Below are 23,451 nucleotides of genomic sequence, written 5' to 3' on the forward strand. Positions count from 1 at the left end.
ACGAATTTTCCGTTTCCTTCATAAACACAATAACCATTCCTCGAAATGCATTCAGGACAACATTTTCCATCTAAGTGAATTAATTCTTCACCCTGTAGAAATAAGGGTTGCAGTGGCACATATCAAATTGATATCTCCAGGTAGCAAGGCTAAATTGAGAAGCAGTTGGGTTCCCTAACTGGAATGAGAAACCCTGGCACACAGTTGGCTCTGGCCCTCTCCCTGTTTCATCTCCCTGTGTGCTGTCTTCCTATGGGGAGTCTAGTCCACACAGCACACTCCTCCCTGTGCTTTTTCTTTCCTGTTATGGTGAATACTAATGCTCCGATCCCTCCATAATTTTCTACCCGTGACCAGGAGCTCACATGAATAAGAAGGATGACCAAGGATAATGTTATAGTCTAGGAAAGTTATGAGTTTCAGAAAAGGATCACAGTACCTTAAACATACAATTTGTGACTTTAGTTTCATTAACAGTGCTCAAATCAAACCACCACTTTTCCCTGAATACAAAATCAGATGCATCCCTTTATGCACAGATGTAGTCTTGGGCATAAATTAAGCAGTAGAAAACTAAACTTTACTCAATATTCTGAAACTCTTACTGCTAGTCAACTCATATCAAAACTATTCTTAAAATTATAAGAGGAATAATCTTAATTTATCTACCCTGCCATATTTGCGGATATTTAACTTTCCACGTCTTATCATTTTCATTTCCCAGTATCGATAATTTTAAAATTTTTATTTTTTTACAAAATAAATGTTTGCTGTAAAAATGTAAATAATTTGCAATTCTATAATTTAGAAAGTGTATTTCCACTGAAGTCCCATCTCCCAGGAAATCTGATGTTAAAAACACAATCTCTGTTTCCAATTTTTCATGTGTATACACTAACATCTGATCTATATGTTAGTATTCTACACTAACATATAATATCTGTAGTCTAAAGAGTATTCTTTAAAGCACTTTTCACTTTCGAAAGATATATCTACTTTCTAAAGAATGGTAATGTTTCTCTAAATATTTAATATTTAATTTGGGGACTGTATTATATTTAAAAGTGTAGAAACCATGTTAAATGAAAAATGAATAATATAAATTTGCATAAACAGAATAATTATAATGATATTTTGTTTAAAAACACTGTACTAATGACAAATATTATGAAAGCATTGGTTGTCTCTGGATGCACTGGATGTCTTTGGTAGCATTATAGATGGATTTTTAAGTCTCTTTTCTACTTTTCTTGGGCCTTCAAAATTTTCTAGAATGAATATGTGTTATTTTACTGAGAGAAAATCTAAACATTTAAAAGAAACACAAAAATACATAAATGATTATAATTATTTTGGAGTTATATAGATTACTGTCCATCAAGATTTCATGTCAATCAGAGGCCAGTAGGGAGCAGTGGGTACTACAGAGAGCAGATGTATTTACATATAAATTGTCTTGCAGAAACGTGACCAATCAGTTGGTAGTGAAGGCATAACACAGAAACACCGAAATTTGCTTTCAAAGCATACAAAAGAGTTGATACGCATGTAATCTAAGTCACTTAAAACAATGTTTTGAAACAAGACTGACTATGCGTACTTCTGTAAAAGACAAAACTCATGAGAGATTCTTGAGTGTCCACTAAAATACATACAGACAAAACTGAAAAGTGACTCCCTATCACCTAAATGAGGCAAAGAAACTGGCTGGGGTGGTGGTGGGGCGGACGCAGGTACTGAAAAAAATTGTGGGAGGGAAATGAAAGCCTGTAGCAAAATGCACAGAAAAGGGTAGGCACTCCATAAATGTGAGCTGCTTTGCCGGGCTCCACTGGAGGTAAATTCCCTCAAAAGAGTGCTTCCTTTTTCTGATGAGCAGGTTAGTTAGTCCAATCTCAGTCTTTGGACTGGTGGATGTAGGTATGATTAGGTAGGGAAAGGATAGAAACAGAAAGGCCTATGCAACAGGAAGGTTGTTCTCGACCTTCAAACACCACTGTAAGTAACAGTAAGCACTGCTCCTGGGGCACAAGGATTCGGTTTTGGTGAGGTTGGAAGTTTCAAACAGATTTGCTATTTATAGAAGCAGCCTGAATGCCCCAAACCACATCAGTTCACTGCAGTGGGGAGTTCACTCCAATTAGCATTTGACTTTTGAGTAAAATTGCTTTTGGAAACAAACATACTCTTTCCTTTTAAAGAGGGTTCTGTTGCATAGACCAGACAGAAATCTATCCTTTCCCCACCTAATCATACCTACAGCCACCAGACCAATGATTAAGACTGGCCTAACCTACTCATCGGAAAAGGAAACACTCTTTTGAGGGAACCTGCCTCCACTGGCGTGGGGAAAGGCAGCTCACATTTACCACGTGCCTACCCTCGCCTATGCATTTTGCTCCAAGCTTCCATTTTTCCCATTCCATTTTATGCTTCAGATGTGAATGCTAGGTCCTTTTCTTTAAAAGATAATTTGACTTCTTCACCTGAATTCAGTTTCAAAGACATCATCAAATCTAGAAATATGAAAATCATTATATTGTGCTAGCCTACCATTGATTTGTTTATGTTTCAATGTTTAGAGATTTGGTGGAATATAGCAAAGACAAAGACCAGGCCATTTTCTTCTTTTTTAACAACAAAAACTGTATGCTGATTTCAAAGGTATTCAGAACACTGCTGTTGATAACCAATGTGATAATGAAGACGACAGTGAAGCTGCACACCTTTGCCTCTTCTTTTAAAAATTAACTTCTCTGTATCTTTTTGATGTGCATTGCACTCACACTTAATCCACCCTTGGTATCCAAGATCAGAAATCAAAATGACCTTGATATTTTAGAGAAGAAGGTAGGCAGAAAGTGGGGTAGAACTGAATAAAAATATCAACAGGGCACTTCCACTGTGCCCCTTGGCAGACATAGTCATTTCCTCCGGGAGCTCCTAATATATTTAACTCATATTTTCATTGGTGCCACGCTATAATTTTTGCTTACATATCTGACTTCCTAAAAAGCCTGGAAAGTCTTAAGGTCATAATGTGCCTTATTCATCTTTTTATCACCAGTGATACAAGCTAAGCAGGACTTAGGACGTTAGTACATCCGGGCTTCATTTAACAAGGTCAACAGAAACATGGCATATAAAGAAGACCAAGAGATATTTTTCATCAGATTCAATGTCGGTTAAAATTTCACTTCTGGTAGAGTTTCTAGTTTAGAACTCAGGGCTTTAAACAAAACTTGGGAAACATGGAAGTAATATGGAAGAAAACAATTTAGCTGGTTAAAGATCTGGAGAAATAGGCGAGGCATCAGAACTCCTCAATTCATAAAAGAAAAGACTAGTAACTAGAAAGGGATGAGACAGTGTTATGGGGGTGACTTGAGGAATACTGAAGTGCTCTCCACTTTGGCAGCTAATCCCCACATTCTCTAAGAATAGCCAAGAATGCCTGGCTCATGCCACCATAGCCAGGTGTCACAGCTGACAGCAGCAGGCAGGCACGTGGAAATGCAGAAATGCTGGGGATACAGGCTAAACAATTTTCTGTGACTGAGACTCTTTGTTCAGATCTCACTGAAATTAGACGGTTAAAGGACCCACCCTACCAGAATCTCCTCTCCCACATTTTTCGTAAATTCTAGGATGTTACATAAACTAAGGCCTTAGAAAATGAAATGAGATCCTTGGGGCAGACTGCCGAGGCAGGGAAGCCCAGCCTCAGCCCGAGAGAGACAACAAAAAAGGGCCCTGATTAGGTTTTCTTCTCATCTTCATCCAACCACCCTGACTCCCCTAACATGAAGAAAAGAAATGGAAAGGTATGTGGGGGGAAATGAATCTGCAAAAAGCAAGTCCCTCTTTACCTAAATATGTCTCAACTCTGTCAAGACCTACAAGTAGGAGACAAACTGAAAAATAACCCTGCCAATGACAGCCATGTCTGAAAGGTTGTCCCTCCCTAGGCTCAGGGTTAAGAGGAGCTGAGAAGTAGGGGAGAAGAACTAGAAAGAAAAATGCCTTCACAGACACCCGGGGCTCCAGATATTTCTAATTTCCCTCATCTACTCAAGTCCATGGCCCAGAGGGAAATTGGTGGGGCGGAAGGGAGCAGTGAGGGAGAAGGAGACAACTTTAAAAGCAATTTGTTTTGTAATGGGTCAAAATCAAGTTCAAAGAGAAAAAAAAAGTCATTTCCCTCCAATATACAGTATATCTATAGTCCAAACAGAGGCTGCTTTGTTAGAAGCTTCTAGAAATTCTGCAGACAGCAGAGGTTAACAGAGGCCAATGGAGTTAATTGTTTATAAGGTCCCCTTTGCTCTCTCTTAAAAACAAAAAGCATGTTACGTTTTTTCCTGATCCATGGAAGCGGCCCCTCTCATTCTGCTAAATGCTGTCAGTGAGGCCTACAACAAGAGCCCGGCCACCAGCACACCTGTGGACCCTGTTTCACAGCCGGGACGAACTGGGCTCGCCATCAGCAATGAGATTCAGCTGCGCTGTCTGATAGGCTAATGTCCTATATCATGTCCTTCCCTTTCATGTCTCTGGCTCAGGGCTTCCAATTTGACCAGATGCACTGAGAGCTAAAAGCTCCAGGGGCTGTTCCGAGCTAGTCTGAACAAACAGTGACATTCATTTTATACCATGGAATCTTATGCTAGAAGGTCCTGTGAAATGTGAGAAGTCAATGTGGACATCCCTGCTGCTGCCAAGAAGTAAAGAACAGGCAGGGCCCCTTACTATCCCAACGGAAAGAGCTGCAACGGTCCTAATGGAAACGCCCCTGCTTCTTACCCGGGCACACTCCACTTTGGAACACTCTCCAGTCTGGCAGGTCACTTGGCCATGATCACACATGCAGAACTCACAGGCCGAGCCCTTCCACATTTCATCCTGGTACCGCACAATCCCATCATAGGAACAGCTCCCGGCAGGAGACATACATTCCTCACAGCATTGCCCATGACGCCGAGCCCTGCTCTGACCCTAGGACACAGGGAGCAAAGTGAGGGGCAGTTCTCAGGAGACAGTGAAACACCCGAGCCAACAGAGGCAGGAGGACCCAAAATACCAAAGCTCTACACGGCTCTTTCCCTGGCCCGATCCACGATGGGCAGGATCCCTTGCACCTCAACCCTTCTTCCTAGGAAGCAGAGCTCTCATATCTTTATGTAACTTTGCAAACATTATACAACTTTTGATTCCCCTGGGAATAAGAAGTGCATTCCTTAAATGATCCATAATAGAGCTTAGACAAGTAAGGTACACACACTCAAATACCTTTCCGCATCTCAGGGGCGGGCAGGCCTGCTTGTGACATCTGACCTCACCCCGGTCACATATACACGTGGTGCAGGCATTTTCACTCCACTGCTCACCATGCTGCATGAAGACAGGAAAGAAGAACGTGGAAAATCAAACGTCCCATACATCAAATAGAAGCACTGACACATAAGATACCCAATTTTTACTACATTTGTAAGCTGAGCTACATTGAATGTACTCTTGAGAAATGATAACATTTAGATAGGAATAGCTTCTATGAAGACAGTCAATAAATGTCCAAAGGAGACTTTAGATTAATTTTCATTCACCTATATTCATTCTACAGGTGTGTTGAGGGCCCATTCTGTGCCAGGCACATAGAGACTTGGGACACTGAGATGGGTAGAAAGCCCTTGTTGACTGGCTCATCCACAGCATTCTTTAGCTCTTGCCTTTTCCAGGAGGCCCAGCCCTCACTGCCATATACTCACTTTGCCAGCTTCCCTTGCAGCTAGGGCATGGACACTGTCCAACCGGAGGGGACCTCAGGGGAAATTTGCTAGAGTGGTGGGAGGTCAAAGTAAAAATTCTCCTCCCACCTGAAACAAAATCCCCCCCTCTCTTCTACCAACCTTTAGTAATAGTTGTGTGAGGATGAGCTACCTGGGGCTGAGGAGGTCTCCTTGGGGATGGGAGGGGACAAGATGAAGAGCAAATGCCAACATGTTAAGGGTGGCAGGTGGAAAGATCAAAAGAGCTTAGATCCTTGAAGGCATCATTGAGACCTGAATTGATAAACCTGCAGCTGCCCCACCCTACCTCTAGACTTTGTGTTAGATGACATACTTAATATTAGCATTTCAGCCACTTCTACTGTGGGATTTCTGTTCCTTGCAGTTGAAAATGCCATTACAGATATAAAGCCTGTCTCTTCAAAGAACAACTTAGTCTAACAATCCTGTCCAATAAAAATATAATGCAAGCCACACATGTGGCCACTGTGTCACGCAGCACAGATCTAGTACATATAAAAATCCTCCCCAATTAGTTATTTTCATTCAGATTTCAAGTGACCTGTCTAGAATTTTTGAGGCACCCATCCCCTAATACTTATTTTCAGATTTTCTACTGAGAGTTATGATCCTAATTTCTATTTAGTCCTTTTTAGAGTGGCTGGTGAGTAAGGGAAGTAATTGAGTTTATTTTTTATGTGTTCTTTGCTTTTGAGTAAGGTAACCTTTTTCTGGACCAGTTAGGCACTCCCAAGACAGAACATTCACTCATTCATTCATCTATTCATTCAGTTTTTTAAACTCATCTTTATTTGATGCCTACTACGTGTTAGGCACAAAGTTATCCAGGCTACCCAATAGTACTTTTGAGTTTGCAGGTTCTACCACCAACAGCTTCTCGCCTCCCTTCCCTCTCTCTTCTACCACTCCTGCCTGGGTTTTCCCCAGTGTAAGACGGCAGGGGTGTGAAGAGACTGTCTCTGGATATCAATGCATAAAATCCAGCCAAAGCAGAGAGACATCCCCAGAGCCTCAAAGCTAAATGTAAACTGATGGTAACCAATAATAGCCCTTTTTATCCCCTTCAAGATGTGTGAACAGTAAGTTCACCAAGGTTCATGAACCAGGTGCTGCTTGCCAGCACATTCCTTTATATTTATAATCCCCTTCAACATAATTTTTTCATACAAGTTTTCTATGAAGAGAAGAGAAAAACTGTTTATGTACTGAGTTACTAATCCTGGCAGAGTCAGACATGAGGGTGGCGACTTATGGTGGCTGGAGTGGGTGGAGGGCAGATGTGTGAGAACAGATTGTCAAAACACCTACATGGGGAGCATGAAAGCTTACCTCATATACTTGGCCAGCTGCAGAGCAGGATCGTGCAGAGCACTGCGGGCAACATTTTCCAGGGACTCGGACTACAGTCTCGTCCTTAACACCCAGAACAGGAACAATCCATCACAAAGTGATATTAATAAGATCCACAACAGCAGGAAAATTTCATTCATAGCCAACTAAATCATGCGCCCCAAGCATCTATAACAGCACTTGCCTCTCATTTAACATTTCTTAGTCACCTGGGGCTCTAATAAGAATGAACACTTCCAAGGTCAGGGTGCCCTTAAGAAGTTTGCATATGCCTCAAGTCCTGTCTTATTTTCAAAACAAAGAAAAGCACAAATAACAATAATAATGGTTCTTGGTGTCTTCCAGGCACTGTTCTAAGTATTTCACATGACCCTGTGAGTAGATGCTCTTATCCTTGCTTTACAAACGAGAATAGTAAAGACCAGAGAGGTGTGTAACTTGCCCAAGGTCACACAGCTAACTTGGTAATGGTAACTGGTTGACAGCAGGACTTCCGAGTACCATACCAACATTTAAGAACACTGATACTCCTGCTGAGTCATCCTGAAACTCAGAAGTAAAGGTATCCTTCCTTTGATAAGCTACTTTACTATTATTTTACATATATATAAATGTGTACATTTATTTACATGAATGGACACATATTTATATGTGCATTGGAGGGATCTTTCACATGAAAAAAAAATCACTCATATCTCTAGATATCTGGGAATAAGCCAGTGCAGAGAAATGTGGGTGACAGATTAAATACCCAAAGAAGCCTTTCCCAACTGCCCTGTCCCTACATTCTCACCTCTACCACAACCAACACTCCCAGAATATCAGACTATTTGTCTTTGCTGCCCTAAGAAGAATTTTCTTTCTTTAATTTTCATTAATGCCAAAGAGTCAGCCTCTTACTTTGACTTATCACTACAGCCTTCTTCAATGTCGGGAAAGGAGACAAATGAAAGGCAGAGGAAAGGGTGAGAACGAACCAACTGTCAATAACTAAGAAGTGGTAGATCTTATACAGAAGATAAATCTAGAACAGTTGTCTTCACTTTCTCTTATGAGGAGTAGAAAATGCAATTTTATTGTCATTGTTACTCTGGTATTCATGCTGCAAGGACAAGAAGGGCCAGTCTACTTGGGAAGGGTGGAGTCACAGAACTGTAATTTTTTGTGGAAAACTCTAATCATACCTCAGCAATTCTTTAACCCCATTTTATATGATGAGTTGGATTCATGTATCACTACCTAACTGGGATTTATTTCAAATGCCTGAACCACTAGAATTAAATTGACAACTATTTTCTCTGTTTTAGGTTGTTTTATTTCTTTATTTTTCTATATGCAAAGTATTATGACCATTGTTTAATGGAATACATGGAAATTGAACTTGCACTGCAGTCATTTAGCGTTTCTTGACTTCAGACAGACCTCTTCAGTTTAATAAGCTTTCAGTGAGAAAAGAAACGTTAGCTGATGTTACACTATTCAGCAACTTTATTATAATAAACAAATGAACTAAGCCTTACACAATGTCAGACAAACAGGAAACAAATGTCAAAATCACAAATCTTGAATAGGCATAGAGTTAGCATCAATCCATCTTAACCGGCATGGAGTAGACTCAAGAACTGTAGCAGAGTCCCCATGAGTATACGCAGGGAGGGAGGTATTACCTGTACGGTGGTTGGTATACGGCAAATTGTGATTTCCAAATCTTATTGGCAACATCTAATTATACGTCGTATTGACCAAAACAGAATCTTTCTTCAAAAATATAAACTAACAAGAGCAGGAAGGAAAAGCATTAAAGAGAACATTTTCAGGAAACAAGAGAACTACACGATTGAGAGCTGAGATCCATCTGGACTGGTGTATTACAGCCAGGACTGGAGAGGAAGTAAGAAGAAGCTGAGTAGGGAGGTGGAGCAGTGATGGGAAAGGCTTTTTGATGTACACTTTTGTTGCTACCATACACCTGAATTCTATCATTCTGACCACCATATACAGGCCCTTCTAACCACAGAGTCTAATACGGGGGCCAACAAACAATGGTCCGTGGGCTAAATCCAGCCCACTGCCTGTTTTGGTAAATAAAGCTTTACTGGAACATAGCCATGCCCATTCATTTACATATTGTCTATGGCTGGTTTTGTGCTACGATGGTATAGTTGAGTAGTTGTTCCAACTGTACGGCACACAAGGTTAAAAGTGTTTATTATCTAGTTCTTTATGGAAAAAGTTTGCCAACCCTAGGTCTAATATGGTGCCCTCAGTAAACAGGGATTTAGTACTAAAACGTTTTACTAATGCCACTACAACATGGGGTAGGACTACTACTAAAGATACATTCAATTATGGTTTCCAGTATTCCTTAAATAAAAATACTTATGATAAAGAAGTTTATAGTGTATTATGGCTGAAAGCTCTTGACAAAATTTCTCCCCAGCACAATACTATTGAAAATACAGAAAGACATTAAAACCCCACCAACAAAGAGTAAGACGAACAGTCCACCTCCTGCCATTGCCAGGAGGAAGTCCCACTGACCCTAAGACATTCTATGGCCTGCCATTGCTGTGCAAGCCTAAATAAAAATAAGAACCATCATCTCTTCCCAACTTTCCACCTTCTTAGATCTAACAAAATACGGCCTTCTTTTCTCCAATGTGTGGCCACTGCTGTTTGAGGCAAAGAGTTAGCCCTAGCCCTTCACCTCCCTTCATATCTTTCTTTCTGCATCTAGTCAGAGTCCATGATGTCAAACAATAAAACATGAGTGGGAAGTATGTGTGCTGAGGAAGTAGAGGGAGTGATGAAAAGCAGTGAGGAAGGAGAGTGCCCCAGTGGAAAGAATTACAGTCAGAGAGAGACACGGAAAGAGCCTTCAAAGCAGTGCAGGCTGAGGATCGGAGTTTTTTGTTCCAGGTATTCAGAACACAAGAGGGTTGGGCAGTGGAGAAAGAAAAAGAAATGATCTCGGTCAATGTAGCTACACTAAGTGAAAACTTGCCAGATCCTTGGATTAGGAGGCATGCTTATTTCCTAGCATCTGGCTATAAATCCACTTACCCTTGCAGCTTTCAAGCAGTGACTATAGACTGATTTTTCTTGATGAAGGATGAGGAAATAGAAAGAAGGGAACTTGGGAGAAAACTCTGAAGAATGATCAGTAGGAAAGGACAAATATCTTCTACTCATCCTAAATTCATAGCTGAGGCAGATTAACAAGAGAAAAGCATAAAAATGTATTTGAGTTTTATGTGACACAGGAACCTTCATAAGGAAATAAAGACCCAAAGAAACACTTAAACCTGAGTGTTTTCTTAGAGCAGCTGTGACAAAGAATGGATAGTCATTCCATTGGGCAAAAAGTATGATCTATTGATAACATACTGAGGAAAAATTTGCAAGGTAAACGAAAGGGTGATTTTTCTCTGTGTCCCTGTGTCTTCAGAGATAAGGGTGTTCCTTTTGTATAGGTGTCGGTATAAGGACAGCACCTCTCACATGAGGGTCTTAAAACCTGCTTTAGGGAAAGATCTGAAAATGCTTCCTAGGCTTCATGACCTGCTTCAGGGTAGAAAGGCAGGGGGAAAGTCAAAGTGATTTTCCTGCTACTCCCATTTACTCAAATTCCTTCTGCTCAAAATATTCAATATGCCAAGATGCTATATTTGGGCTAGCATGTCCAGAAACCCATCAAAGACAAAGAAGTAACATTCTAAAGATTCAGAGAAACAGCAGATTTCTGAAAACTATTTACTACAGGATCTAAAAGAAAATGTTTAAAAGCCATTTTGTAAGTTCAGTAAGATGAAAGAATATGCAGACTTTATCAAACAGAAGCAGGAAGCAATAAAAAATAAACAGGATAAAAAAGTAGATGAACCAATGATAGCAGAAATAAAAAAGAAGACTTAATTAAAGCAAAATTGTCAAATTAAAATCAGTATTAGAGATACTAGATAGGAATTTAAGAAACTCTTGCCATGCAGAGGAAATGCACAGTGAAAAATGATGAGAGAGAACATGATTGATAATGAGAAGGAAAGAGAGAGGAGCAATCTAAGAGTCATGGATATTTCTGGAGAAGTGAGAATAACTGGAACAGATATGATTAATCAAAGCCATCACTGAAGAAAACATTTCAAAAACTGGAATACAGTCTAAAAGAGCTCCATAATATTCCAGGCAAAAATATATAAAAAGATAACTCACCTAGAAATATTCTGAAAGATGTTTGAATTATAAAGTAAAGAAACATCCTACAAGAATGCAACAGAGTAAAATTAGCTGCATATAATAGAATAGAAAGCAGACAAACCTCAGATTTCTCCTCCATGGCACTAAATTCCAAAATTCAGTGGAAAGGAGTCCATAGGGTCAGGATGGGAAGAGATTATAGTCCTTCCAAATTTTAGATCCCTCCAAATTGTCTTTCATGTATGAAAGCAACAAAAAAGTCATACTCAAATACGTAAAGGCTCAGAAGACTTACCAATCATCTATCTTTTTTTTTTTTTTTTTTTGAGACAGGTCTTGCTCTGTCACCCAGGCTGGAGTGCAGTGGCATGATCGTGGCTTACTGCAGCCTCAGGCTCCCAGGCTCACGTTGTACTCCCACCTCAGCCTCCCGAGTAGCTAGGACTATAGGCATGCATCATCATGCCCGCCTAATTTTTGTATTTTTTGTAGACTCAGTGTGTTGCCACATTGCCCAAGATGGTCTCGAACTCCTGGACTCAAGTGATCCACCCCCGTAGGCCTCCCAAAGTGCTGGGATCACAAGCGTGAACCACCACACTTGGCCCATCTATCTTTCTTGAAAAAACAGCCAAAGATAAGTTCAAACTACTCAGATTAATTAATATTAGATTTGATAAAAGTATGGCATTAAAATTCTCACAAGAACTCTCATCAGACTGAACAAACCATTTCAGTGAGCCTACAGAAATGTGGAAGGGTTCTGGTTATGGCTCTGTTCACAAAACATCTGGACAAAAGTTGAAAGCAGGCAACTTCAGTATGAATTTACATCCTTCGTTAGAAGAATAACCCCTTATGTGAACATAAGGAATTTCTCCTCTTGTTGAGGATTATCACCAACTTTTAAAATGTGATTATAACTATGCTAATAAACATAACTACATTTTGTTACCAAAATATTGGAATGAATTTTCCTCCCCTCTCTACCACCAAATCTATCTTGGTCTTTTTGAATGGTAGAAATATGGATGATTGTTTTCCTTTCCGCTTGTCCACCCTTGCCAAACTTTCATTAATGATTACGAAATTCCTTTTGAAATTTAAAAAATAAAAATAAAAACCTTACATTAAAAATCACGACAATCCTTGAAGATAGGTTGCAAATTTTTCCAGAATTCAAGACCTAAAAGTACATTTCTACTGATAAACTTGTGTTTTCCTTATATTTAATGATGTAATGTATATAAAACTCTTGGAAGGGCTTGATGTTAGCAAACATCATTATTATGATTATTATTAGGCTGGTATAAAAGTAATGGGCATTACAAAGACCGCAATTACTTTTGCACCAGCCAGCATTATATATAAATGTGTAATTCATTACTCCAGGATTCGTAGTGTACTGATTAAAAATACAAGACACATGTAGTCTTCTGAGATTGCAGTGTAGAACCGTGTAGGTTAAAAGTGCTGACACCATGAGCAGGTTACTCACACTCTCTGGACCTCAGTTTTATCAGCTATAGAATAGAAATCATAATAATAGCTCCTACTTTGTAGTGCTGTTATAAGAATTTAAAAGCTCTTATAATTAATGGCTGACACATAGTAAATACCCGTGATAGTGGTAGTGATGGTGGTGGTGATGGTGGTGGTCATGGTGGTAGTGATGGTGGTAGTGATGGTGGTGGTAACGGTGGTGGTGGTGATGGTGATGGTTGGATGGTGGTGGTGATGGTGATGGTTGGATGGTGGTGGTGATGGTGGTGGTTGGATGGTGGTAGTGATGGTGGTAGTGATGGTGGTAGTGATGGTGGTGGTAATGGTGGTAGTGATGGTGGTGGTGATGGTGGTGGTGATGGTGGTAGTGATGGTGGTGGTGATGGTGGCGGTGATGGTGGTGGTGATGGTGGTGGTAATGGTGGTGGTGATGGTGGTGGTGATGGTGGTGGTCATGGTGGTAGTGATGGTGGTGGTGATGGTGGCGGTGATGGTGGTGGTGATGGTGATGGTTGGATGGTGGTAGTGATGGTGGTGGTGATGGTGGTGGTGATGTTGGTAGTGATGGTGGTGGTGATGGTGGTGGTGATGGTGATAGTGATGGTGGTAGTGGTAGGTATGGTAGAGGTGAGGTGATATTTTCCACAATAGCACTGAGTTGATAGCACCCCTCTGGATCATCAGAACAACCAGTATATTTGTTAACAAACTGTATCATTAGGTATGATAAACATCCAAAATTTAATAGTGATATTAAATCAAGAAAAATGGTTCTAAATGATCTGACAGTTGAGATTTTTTGTATGTAATGGCAAAAATATAGACTTGATGATACAACAGTGATTAAAATCAATCTATTTCCAAGTCTTCAGAATTGCTTGCATATTAATTAGCTCTAAAGTATGATACCAAATTTCATCTTTTTACAGTAATTATGTATATCAACACAAACTGTAAGTAAATATTGCACATGAAGCTAGAGTTTATGTTTAATGATTTTTAAGATGAGAAGTAGTACTTTCAATTATTCCAGTAGCTGGTCCCCTAATATGCAGTCTGAGGTTACATTTTTTAAGATTTAAAGCAGAAGGTCTCCAATGGACTCTTCTTTCCATTCCTTCTTCCCACCTCCCTTATTGTTATCGTGGCAAACTGCTTAATTATCCTTCGTACCCCAGGGGACTAGGCCCCAAAATGGGCTTAATCAGAATGCCTCAACACTAGAGTGTCCTCCAAATGTAAGAGCATTAGAACAAGACACTGTGCAACTCTATCAACAAGCTCATCTGCCATCTTAAAGCAAGGACGTGGCTTTGTGAGGAATTGGGACATGAGACATGAGCACAGTAGTTGGTGTGGTGTGGATAATACAATCTAGTCTTTCAATTAGATACATTTCTCCTTTATTTGGCATTTAACATTTCTTGTCTAATTGCCTTTTGTCGCCTTTAAAAATATTGCCCAATTGTCACAATATGCTATGTCATTGATTTTGTTTTATTTGACACAAAGTACTGCTTTGTATCAACTGAATGTGGGCTTCCAGCTTTTCCTTAGATCAAAAAATGAGCTCTTTTTCGACTGGAGGCAAACTCCTTTCATGGTTATATATCAACTCCATGGAACATCCATTGGAGCCTCTGGAAGAGTAAAAAACTATAACATAAAATATCATGTATACCACATTTATTTGCAATTGATTTTCTCTTCTAAATTTGTGTGAAGAGTCTAATGTTTTGAGAATCAGATCAGCTTTAAATGAACAACAAAATCCCACTATCTTAAATGTCCTCAGAGAAAATCCTTTGATAATTTGAATCATTATCCTATAAGAATTAAATTGTGTACATCTGGATAATCATGTTCAAAGATATGCATTATGTCTTTAAAAAGCAGACTATACCTATGCATTGAAAAACAATAACAAATCTAATCACATTATTAAATTTTCCAGATGTTTAGCCTGATATTTCTGGAGCATCTGCCATTAGAGCTGGAGGCTTCCTTGTGTGAACCCTCAAGGCTCAGTTGCATTATATAACAATTCGCCTAAGTGGCTGGTAATTAGACCTATCTGTAGTTTCTAAGGGTAAAAGAAATGTCTCAGAGGTGGTCTCCAAAATTATAAGGAAAACGAAAAGGTCTTTACTTCTTGTTTCTAGTGTTTCTGAGGCTTGCCTGCCATACTCTCAGAAGAGACTCCATGTTCTTCAGTAGCCTGTGAAGGCTGCATCCTTAGGTTGTCTTCCTTACCTGGTTGCAAAATAGAGGCTGACACTGAGCTGTGAAGCACTGCGCAACCCCATTTCTACACAGACATTTGGCACACCGGCTCAGCTGCCAGTCCTCCCCATCCTGAAACACACGGCCTTCATAGGAACAGGGTTCTGGAAGGTCAAAGAAACAAGGATTACTAGTAGGATGGCATTTGCTGATCCCAGGGCTGACTGCATGGAGGTGCAGCCAGTGCAGTTGCACAGGGCCCACTGGTCAGAAGCCCAGTGCACAGAAGGAGGTCCTGTATTTGGTGTGCAATGCTCAGCTGTCACTATCTTGAAATCTCTGAATTTGTGTTTTATAGGTGAAGCTTTGAGGCTCAGCTCATGCATGGTCCCACCTGCTGCTGGCTTCCTGGAATGAGTTCTCAGCTACAAGCTCCTCCACTCCTGTCCCAATGAATGCTGTCATCCCCAACCCTCTTGGGGGCTGGTGCCAGGAGGTTGCATGCACCCTATGCACCAAGTCACAGGGTAGAGTCTGGGGTGTCTGTGAGCGTATCCTCTCACCCTTCATTCCCAGGCTCGAGGGAGGAAAACATTAAATAGCAACTAAAAAACTCGACAAATATGACGGGTTGAGAGAAAGAGATCACAGAGGCAAACAAAAAAACAACAACAAAAAAGTTTTTTCCCCTCTTGATTTTTGAACAAGGGACCCTAGAGTTTTGCAAATTATGTTGTTGGCCCCAGTTGATCCTCCAATCTTTCCAGGAAAATACTTCCAAATTCTTTCTCATGGAGAGTCAATGAGAAAGCCTCTGAGGACCTAAGAAAGAATCCCACAAACTCAGACAACCTACTCCCCACACCACCCCCAACTCTGTTGTTCCAAGTATTTTCACTTATAGGGTTGGTTATTTAGCCCAAAACGTCTGTCAGTCCTTTTCTGGTAGGTGACATCTGAAATGCATGAGGCAAGCATTTTCCTTTCATCAATTCTTGGGCATATTTTTTCATCCCTGGAATTCTCCAGGGTAAATAAAGGATTACTGGAAATGGAATAACTGGGGATCAGAAAGAAATGAGGTATCTTTTTAACGAGAAAAAGCAAGAATAGAGTGTGCATTCCAGTTGTTGTTAAATAAAAGTATTCTAGCTATTATATGTTGTGAGAGAGCATAATACAGCAATGACAATAATTCCTATTTATTATATAGTATACACTACCTAGTTATAAAAATGGAAAGGGACATAGATCCTCAAAATGTAATAAAAAGAGTATGGGAACAAGCGTGAATTTCAAGGAGAGGGCCTAAAAGTCTGACCCCGGCTTGCTGAACAAAATCTGGGTGTCTTGGTTTGTAGGCAGGCATACTTTCTTCAGTGGGGATGAAATAAAGATAAATAAAAGGCATACTTCCTGTTGTGTGTGTCTTGGAGAAAGATGTTATGTCATCTCAAAGACAAGCCAACAGAATTAGTGTTGACAATACTATACAGAGAACTGATTTATTCCTTTTTCTGTCCACTAAGGAGGCAAAAGGAACCACCTTGGCCTTATGGAATCATATCAAAGGATCTTTTCCCTATTTCCTTGCATCTAAGAAGCTGTGAATGCAGAGGGATAAATATCAGAAACTCACAGAATCTCAAATTCGGAAGGGCGCTTAAGGATTTGTTCCAATCTCACTCTCTGGGACACTCCATCCTGCCAAGTGCAAGGTTTTGCACTTGGTTCCAACATGGAATGGGGTTAGGAAATCTTTGAGCCACACTGAGCAAAAAAGAGTAGAGTTGGGGTATTGCCATGTGAACCTCCCGAGCAAAGAGGGTCCACTTCTACAAGCTCATACTCACTCCCAGGGCCCACACAAACTGGGCAGCAGCTTCCTTCAGGGATGAATGCCAACTCCTGGTGTCCACATGACAGCGGTGGGCATGGTTGAGGGGTACATCGGACTTCCCCATGATTGCAAGAGCACACACTACATGGAGAAGAGGCCCATTCTGTCCCATGCTGTGTGTCAGGGAGAAAAACAAACAAAAAAGTTAGTGCCAAAATACAGGTTTTCATTCAGCTAAACAGAAACAAATCTTTTACACAAACTAAGGATGGAGCTCAGGGAAAGGCAGAAGAAAGCTATGAGCTTGCAAGGTTGAGAGTGGAATTTGCTATGTTCCAAGTCAAAGGCCAGTTTAAACATGGACTTCTCTTTCTATTACCTAAGATTACAAATTTTCTGAAATTTGTAAATACAAAATACAAAAAGAAAATAAAAATAACCTAGTCTCCTACCATTTAAAACATTCGATAAAGTCCCAGTTCAAATACACATATATTTACTGTGTTCTTCATAATGACTATATCCTTTTCAGTAGCTCTCTCTGATCCTGTTTCCTTTCTTGGACTTTACTTTTTATCTTGATTAGTTCCCATATTCCGCTCCCCGCTTCTCTCTCTCTCTCTCTCTCTCTCTCTCTCTCTCTCTCTCTCTCTCTCTCTGTTCCAGTGATCTCATGGTCCTGAGGAAAGTGCAATAGCCAACAGGGAGCACAAGCAGGCAATAATGTACGCAAGCACCGAGTTGCACAAACCAAGGATTTACTTGGCCACATGCATGTTCTCAGATCCCAGCTCAGCCCTTCCTGCCTTGGAAACTATAGGTAAGTGACTTAATCTTTTTCAATCTCAGTTTCTTCGTCTATAATAATTAAATGGTATAACAACATTCCCTTCACCAGTGGGCTCTTCCAAGGGTTAAATGAGTTGGCCTGCTAAAGAGCCACCCAGGTGTGCAGTGCACTGTTGCTCAATCCAGAGTGTTACCCAGGGCTGGGGAGATGTTGGCCAAAGGCTACAAACTTCCAGCTATTAGATGAACAAGTTCTGAGGATCTAAGGTACACCATGGGAGGTAATGGATGAGTTAATTAATTTGATTGTGGTAATGATTATACAATATAGATGCATATCCAACTGTGTTGTACATCTTGACTACATTTGATCTTCATTTGTCAATTAAACATCTTAAAATAAAAAGATGCTCAATCTTCTCCCATTTCTATTGAATGAGTTCCTGACTTTCCTCCCTTCTTCCACACCTTGTGTTGATTCCTTTCTTGGACTTTAGTAGGATTGGTAGGACAATATATAGTATTGTCCTGTATAGTATTGTCAAGTAGTAGGAATGGACACAGAACACAGATACAAAGGCCAAGTCCTGTCCCATCCATTTTTACTTCTGCTAAATTTAGTACAGCATAGAAATGGGCAAGTCCACAAACTGTGGGCTAATAAAAGACAGGGCAATTGCCCTTTATTCTTGAAAAGGCCTACACACGAAAGCAAAGAAAGAACTTAAAAGAAAATTGATAGGTTTGAATGAGTTAAATTTTTTAAATCTGCCAAAAATACATCATTAAAATATATAAAATAAAATTAAAAGGCAAAGGACAAACTGACTTTAAAAATTATAGATTATATTAATTAGAACTAAACTCTAATATATAAAAGCATTTATAAGAAGAAAAAGACCTTTCAAATTTTAAAAATAGCAATAAACTTATAGAATGTTCAAATTTATTAATTGTAAAAAATACTAATTATAAAATAAAACTTGGATAACATTTTAAATATCTGATATGAAAAGACTTTAAAGTTCACGGTACCTAGAGCTGGTGAAGCTACAGTGAAGGGAAAGAAATTCTCTCACACACAAAGCGTTCCCTTGTGATAACACCTGGAATCACTCAACCAGGAGAGGCCTCCCCAGGATAATCACACTTGAAAAGAGGATGCACTATCTGTGGTATTTCCCCTGGGCTTATCACTAGACACAGAAGACTTACATTTTAATGACTAAAGATGTCACAGCTTCAATACCCAAACTCTTTGGATGCTTTGACCTACTAATTTCACTTTTTGTAATGATTAATGACACACAAAAGGCTTATACAAGAAACTCCATCTATTGTTCTTTAGAGTGAAATTGGAAATATTTTAGTGAAAACTGGAAGCTACACAAATATCTAATAACAGGGAATCATGTTCTCCAAGAGTACACTAAGGAACTATTTATAATATAATGTTATATAAAAAGGCAAGACATAAAACACAGCTTAATTCCAATTACGTTAAAACATATATATGTATGTATTATCTATCTTCACTGCTAATTCCTCCACCAAAACCAAAAGAACATTAACAGTGGTTTTCAGAGTATTCGGATTACTGGTGATATTTTTTCTGCTTGTATACTTTTTCTTTTCCAAATTTTCCCCAATAAAATATTTTTTGTCATCAGAAAGCAAACTATTGTTTAAAATATCTAATTAATCATTTATATATCTTACAGTCAAAATTAAAGTCTTAATTTAAAGACTCTATAGTCTTTAAATTATATATATATTTGACTATATATTTTTAAAGTAAAATCTTAAAGTCTTAATGTAAAGACTATATAGAACAACTTGAAGTAAACTTCATTTTATTAAAAATTAGAATACTGCTCTAAACATCTAGACATTTCACTTCATAAAACAAGACCTTTTGTTACTACAAAGAAACACCACTGTTGTTTCCAAAACATTGCAGCCACACTACCTTTCAGACAGAGACCAGAAAAGTTCATTACAACAACAGCCTGCGTATCACCAAAGTTGTTCATCTGTAATATAAGAGGGCTGTATTCGCTGACCTCTTCAGTACCCACTCTCTCTCATCACGTAAATTTATTATCTAACTCAAGAGACGTAAAATTAAGCAATGGGTTCTCCCTTCCCAAAAGCTTGAGAATCGTGGGAATTAAGAATAACATTCAGGCCGGGCACAGTGACTCATGCCTGTAATCCCAGCACTTTGGGAGGCCGAGGTGAGTGGATCACTTGAGGTCAAGAGTTCGAGACTAGCCTGGTCAAAATGGTGAATCCCCATCTCCACTAAACACACAAAAATTATCTGGGTGCGGTGGCGGATGCCAATAGTCTCAGCTACTTGGGAGTCTGAGGCACGAGAATCACTTGAACTTGAGAGACGGGGGTTCCAGTGAGCCAAGATCATGAGAGACTCCATCTCAAAAAAAAAAAAAAAAGTCTCCACTGCTTGATGTCAAAGCCATGGAAGAAAGTCCAGATGGTGATCCAAAGTGTGCGGCGTGATGAAGTGATGAAAAGAAATCCCTCTCACATCTCTCCGGGAGACCAGTCACCTAAGTTCACTCCATTTTTATCTCTTATGCCTGTCCCTGAAACAGTGACACCTCCTTCCCCAGAGTGAGTGTTCTGAGGATTGATAATGCATGCAACACACCCAGCCTAGAGATCAAGGCATCAGCACATGCATACACACACACACACACACACACACACACACATATATACACACACATATATATATCAGCAGTTTTCTTCATATACATTTATGAAAGCATTATTTTTTATAAACACTGTAGCAGCAGAGAGAGCTCTGTAAAATGAGGGAATAATAGATACACAAAGCAACGCTCCCAGAGGACCCTGTTTTACCTGTGCCATCTTAACCTCATTAATACCTTTTTGAAAACATGACATCTTGACACTAGGCAGAAGCGAACTCTGCAGACAACATCTTAAATATATTCTCCTGCATAGTCAACTAACAAGTTGGTTTGACTGTTGACACAAGTCCAAAAGAAAGATAAGGTCATAAAGCATTTGCCTGGCTTACTGACAGAACAAAAATATAATTTTTCTTCATATAATTTGTTCCTGTTATGGAGTTATAGATCCAGAATACTAAATATCTGGGAACGTTCAGTGAATATTATAATTACATCCTCTACTTTGAGGAGAACAAGGCTGAAGAATTCAATACTTATTTCTTGCCTCACATACATAAATTAGTTCTCCTTTTAACCTCACAAACAAAGTGAACAGGCCTGTCCCTTCCTAGTCCTCTATTTAATCGGGTTGGGCACTAGGGCATTACCACCTGCCATTTCACTTTTCAGTAAACCTTCAAGTCCCATCTACCCAGATTTGACATTATCTGGTGCTGAGGTTAGACTAGTAAAGAAGAAAAGGGGATTCATGGTCCTTTCCCCTCCCTTTCACAAGGTAATTTGTGGGGAAAGCACAGAAAAAAAGTATTCAAACAACACTAAAACACATTTGAGGCTTGCCTCCCTGGCTGGATGGCATGGCAAGGCACAAATCCAAAAGTTAATTTCAAAGTATAGCTTTGTGAAGGTCATAGATGAAATGATCCCCCAAATCCTGGCTGTAATAAACTCATGCAACACTCTCAAATAACCTGGAGTCAGCCAAAAGGCTCAAGAGTTTTCCTCACTCCAGGAAAGATCTTGAGACTTGTATTGACTTGCTGAAATGCCAGTTGTATAAGACGCTGCCTCCTCTGCAAGCAAAGGAGGACCTCTCTGGAGGCTCCGCTGTTTTATTAAAGGGTAGTCTTCTCATGCAGCCCTTAGCTCAGCCAGTCCTTCACTTTTCTTTGTTTGAACCATGCTCTTCGGGGACAGTATCACTTCAACTGCCTCCCCTCCTGCCATACCCAGTCTATCCTAAATCCTCTTCTCAATCTATCTTAGGGGAAATCTTCCACTTCAAATCACCATTCCAAAGTTCTTAAAATGCCAGGCTATTTTACAGCTACTGCAAGTCTCCATTACCTGCCCTAGGGCGGCAAGCCAGAGGCCAAAGAGAGAGGATCACTGCTATTCAGCAGGAGGGAAAAGTACCCTGGAAACTGCTCCCCAAACAAGCAAGACAGGAAATGCTACAAGAGTCAAAAATAAACAAACAAACAAAACTAGTGATGCAAGTGATGAGGTGAGACCCAGACCAGACCAGACAAACATTTAACCCACTCAAGAAAATTAATACACTAAGGAGTGTTTGGTAAGAACCTAGAGGAAGTGAAGAAAGAAAGAGAGGAAGGACAGAAAGACAAGAAACATAATTATGTTAACTTTATTAAGACTAAAATTAGAAGATTTTGTCTCACCTTAAAAAAAATCCATCTTCTAGCTCTATTTGAAGAAGCAATCCACTGGAGATTTTTCCCCCAAAAAACTATGGTTTTGAAATCCATCCTTTTGCTCAGTTACATCAAATACCAGAAATATAACATTTTCAGAGGGAGTAAATTTTGAAAGTCACACATGGAAAAGCAACACATGGGTATATTCTTACCCAGTTTAGAGCTTTCTGCATGGTGCATTATTGCAGAGGGATGAACCACAAGGGAAGCGGGGAGAAGAAAGACCAGCGGGAGAACTTTCTGAACTCTCCCTGCAAAAGTGGGAGTCTAGGAGGATTTATAACTAACCCACCGCAGATCTGTGGTCCTAGAGCTACCCAGCCACACTGGTTAATGACCAACATGCCCTTAAGATGAGGTCATGGAGAAGCTGGAGAAAAGATGTACTAATTTTTTGAGTTTTTATTCACCCATGTTTATTGAGCACCTACTCTGGGAAAAGTTCAGTGCTAAGTGCCCACATAAGTGAGAGGCAGGGAAGATAATTATAAAAATATAGAAAATATTGTCAATATTCTCAGGCATCTTAAATTAAGAAAAGAAGACTGCACATGTGCACACACATGACATGAGAAACATATGATGTCATTAGTGTGGTCCATGCAAAGATTTACTGAATTCTGATCTCCCATGTCCCTGGTACCACCTCTTATTTGATATGTCTGTTTAATTTTTCCCCCAGATCCTGGACTTATTTTGGCTCCTAACAACTCCTTCACTTGAAAGATTCAGGTTGGTATTTTTCACCCTGAATCATACAGTTAACATAATCATTCTGAACTGGCATTATTTTCATCACCACTCGGCCCTGCAGCACTTTTCAGTTCATAGGGATTTTCTTCTGTGACATTTAAAGACAACACTACCCTACATAACACAGGCTGAATTGAGCAGCACATAGTAGTACATGGTCTGAAGACATTCTCAATGTAGATCCTGCTTGGGTGTCTTTCAGCAACACATTGTGCAGAAGTGAAACAGTGGCTTCCTTGTGTAATTAGGAAACAGTGGCTTGAGTAAGATAATCCTGTCCCATAGGGAAATGAGCACTGTGCTTTCTGAGTTTCAGGTCCTCACACTGAATAACAGCCTAAAGTAGATATATCAAATCCTACTCACCTATGCTCTCTCCTGAATAGAGAGACACTAACTTGGGGAAAGTTTTGTATCAGCTGGAAGATGAGGATTAAAGCAAAGTCTCTTTCCATCATATTCAACCTTACCTACTAACTCAGGTAACATTTACGTATCAATGAAGATAAACTGTCTATTTTCATAATTTCTATTATAGACTTTGCAGTTGTACTTTTTAATCATATTTAGTATTTCTAAATTAATCC

The 23,451-nt window shown here is 39.7% G+C and overlaps 1 protein-coding gene across 1 annotated transcript in view; it reads right to left on the reverse strand.

The window, feature by feature from the left end:
* The window catches only part of FRAS1 (Fraser extracellular matrix complex subunit 1), a 470,770-nt gene that overhangs the window by 272,091 nt on the left and 175,228 nt on the right, over nt 1-23,451 (reverse strand). The window contains 6 exon segments of the mRNA XM_010384575.2: nt 3-92; nt 4,804-4,995; nt 5,290-5,391; nt 7,137-7,220; nt 15,111-15,244; nt 16,934-17,093. Of these exon segments, the coding sequence (XP_010382877.2) occupies nt 3-92; nt 4,804-4,995; nt 5,290-5,391; nt 7,137-7,220; nt 15,111-15,244; nt 16,934-17,093 (762 nt within the window).

The sequence above is a fragment of the Rhinopithecus roxellana genome, chromosome 2 (genome assembly GCF_007565055.1).
Source record: "Rhinopithecus roxellana isolate Shanxi Qingling chromosome 2, ASM756505v1, whole genome shotgun sequence".
Taxonomy (NCBI): Eukaryota; Metazoa; Chordata; class Mammalia; order Primates; family Cercopithecidae; genus Rhinopithecus; species Rhinopithecus roxellana.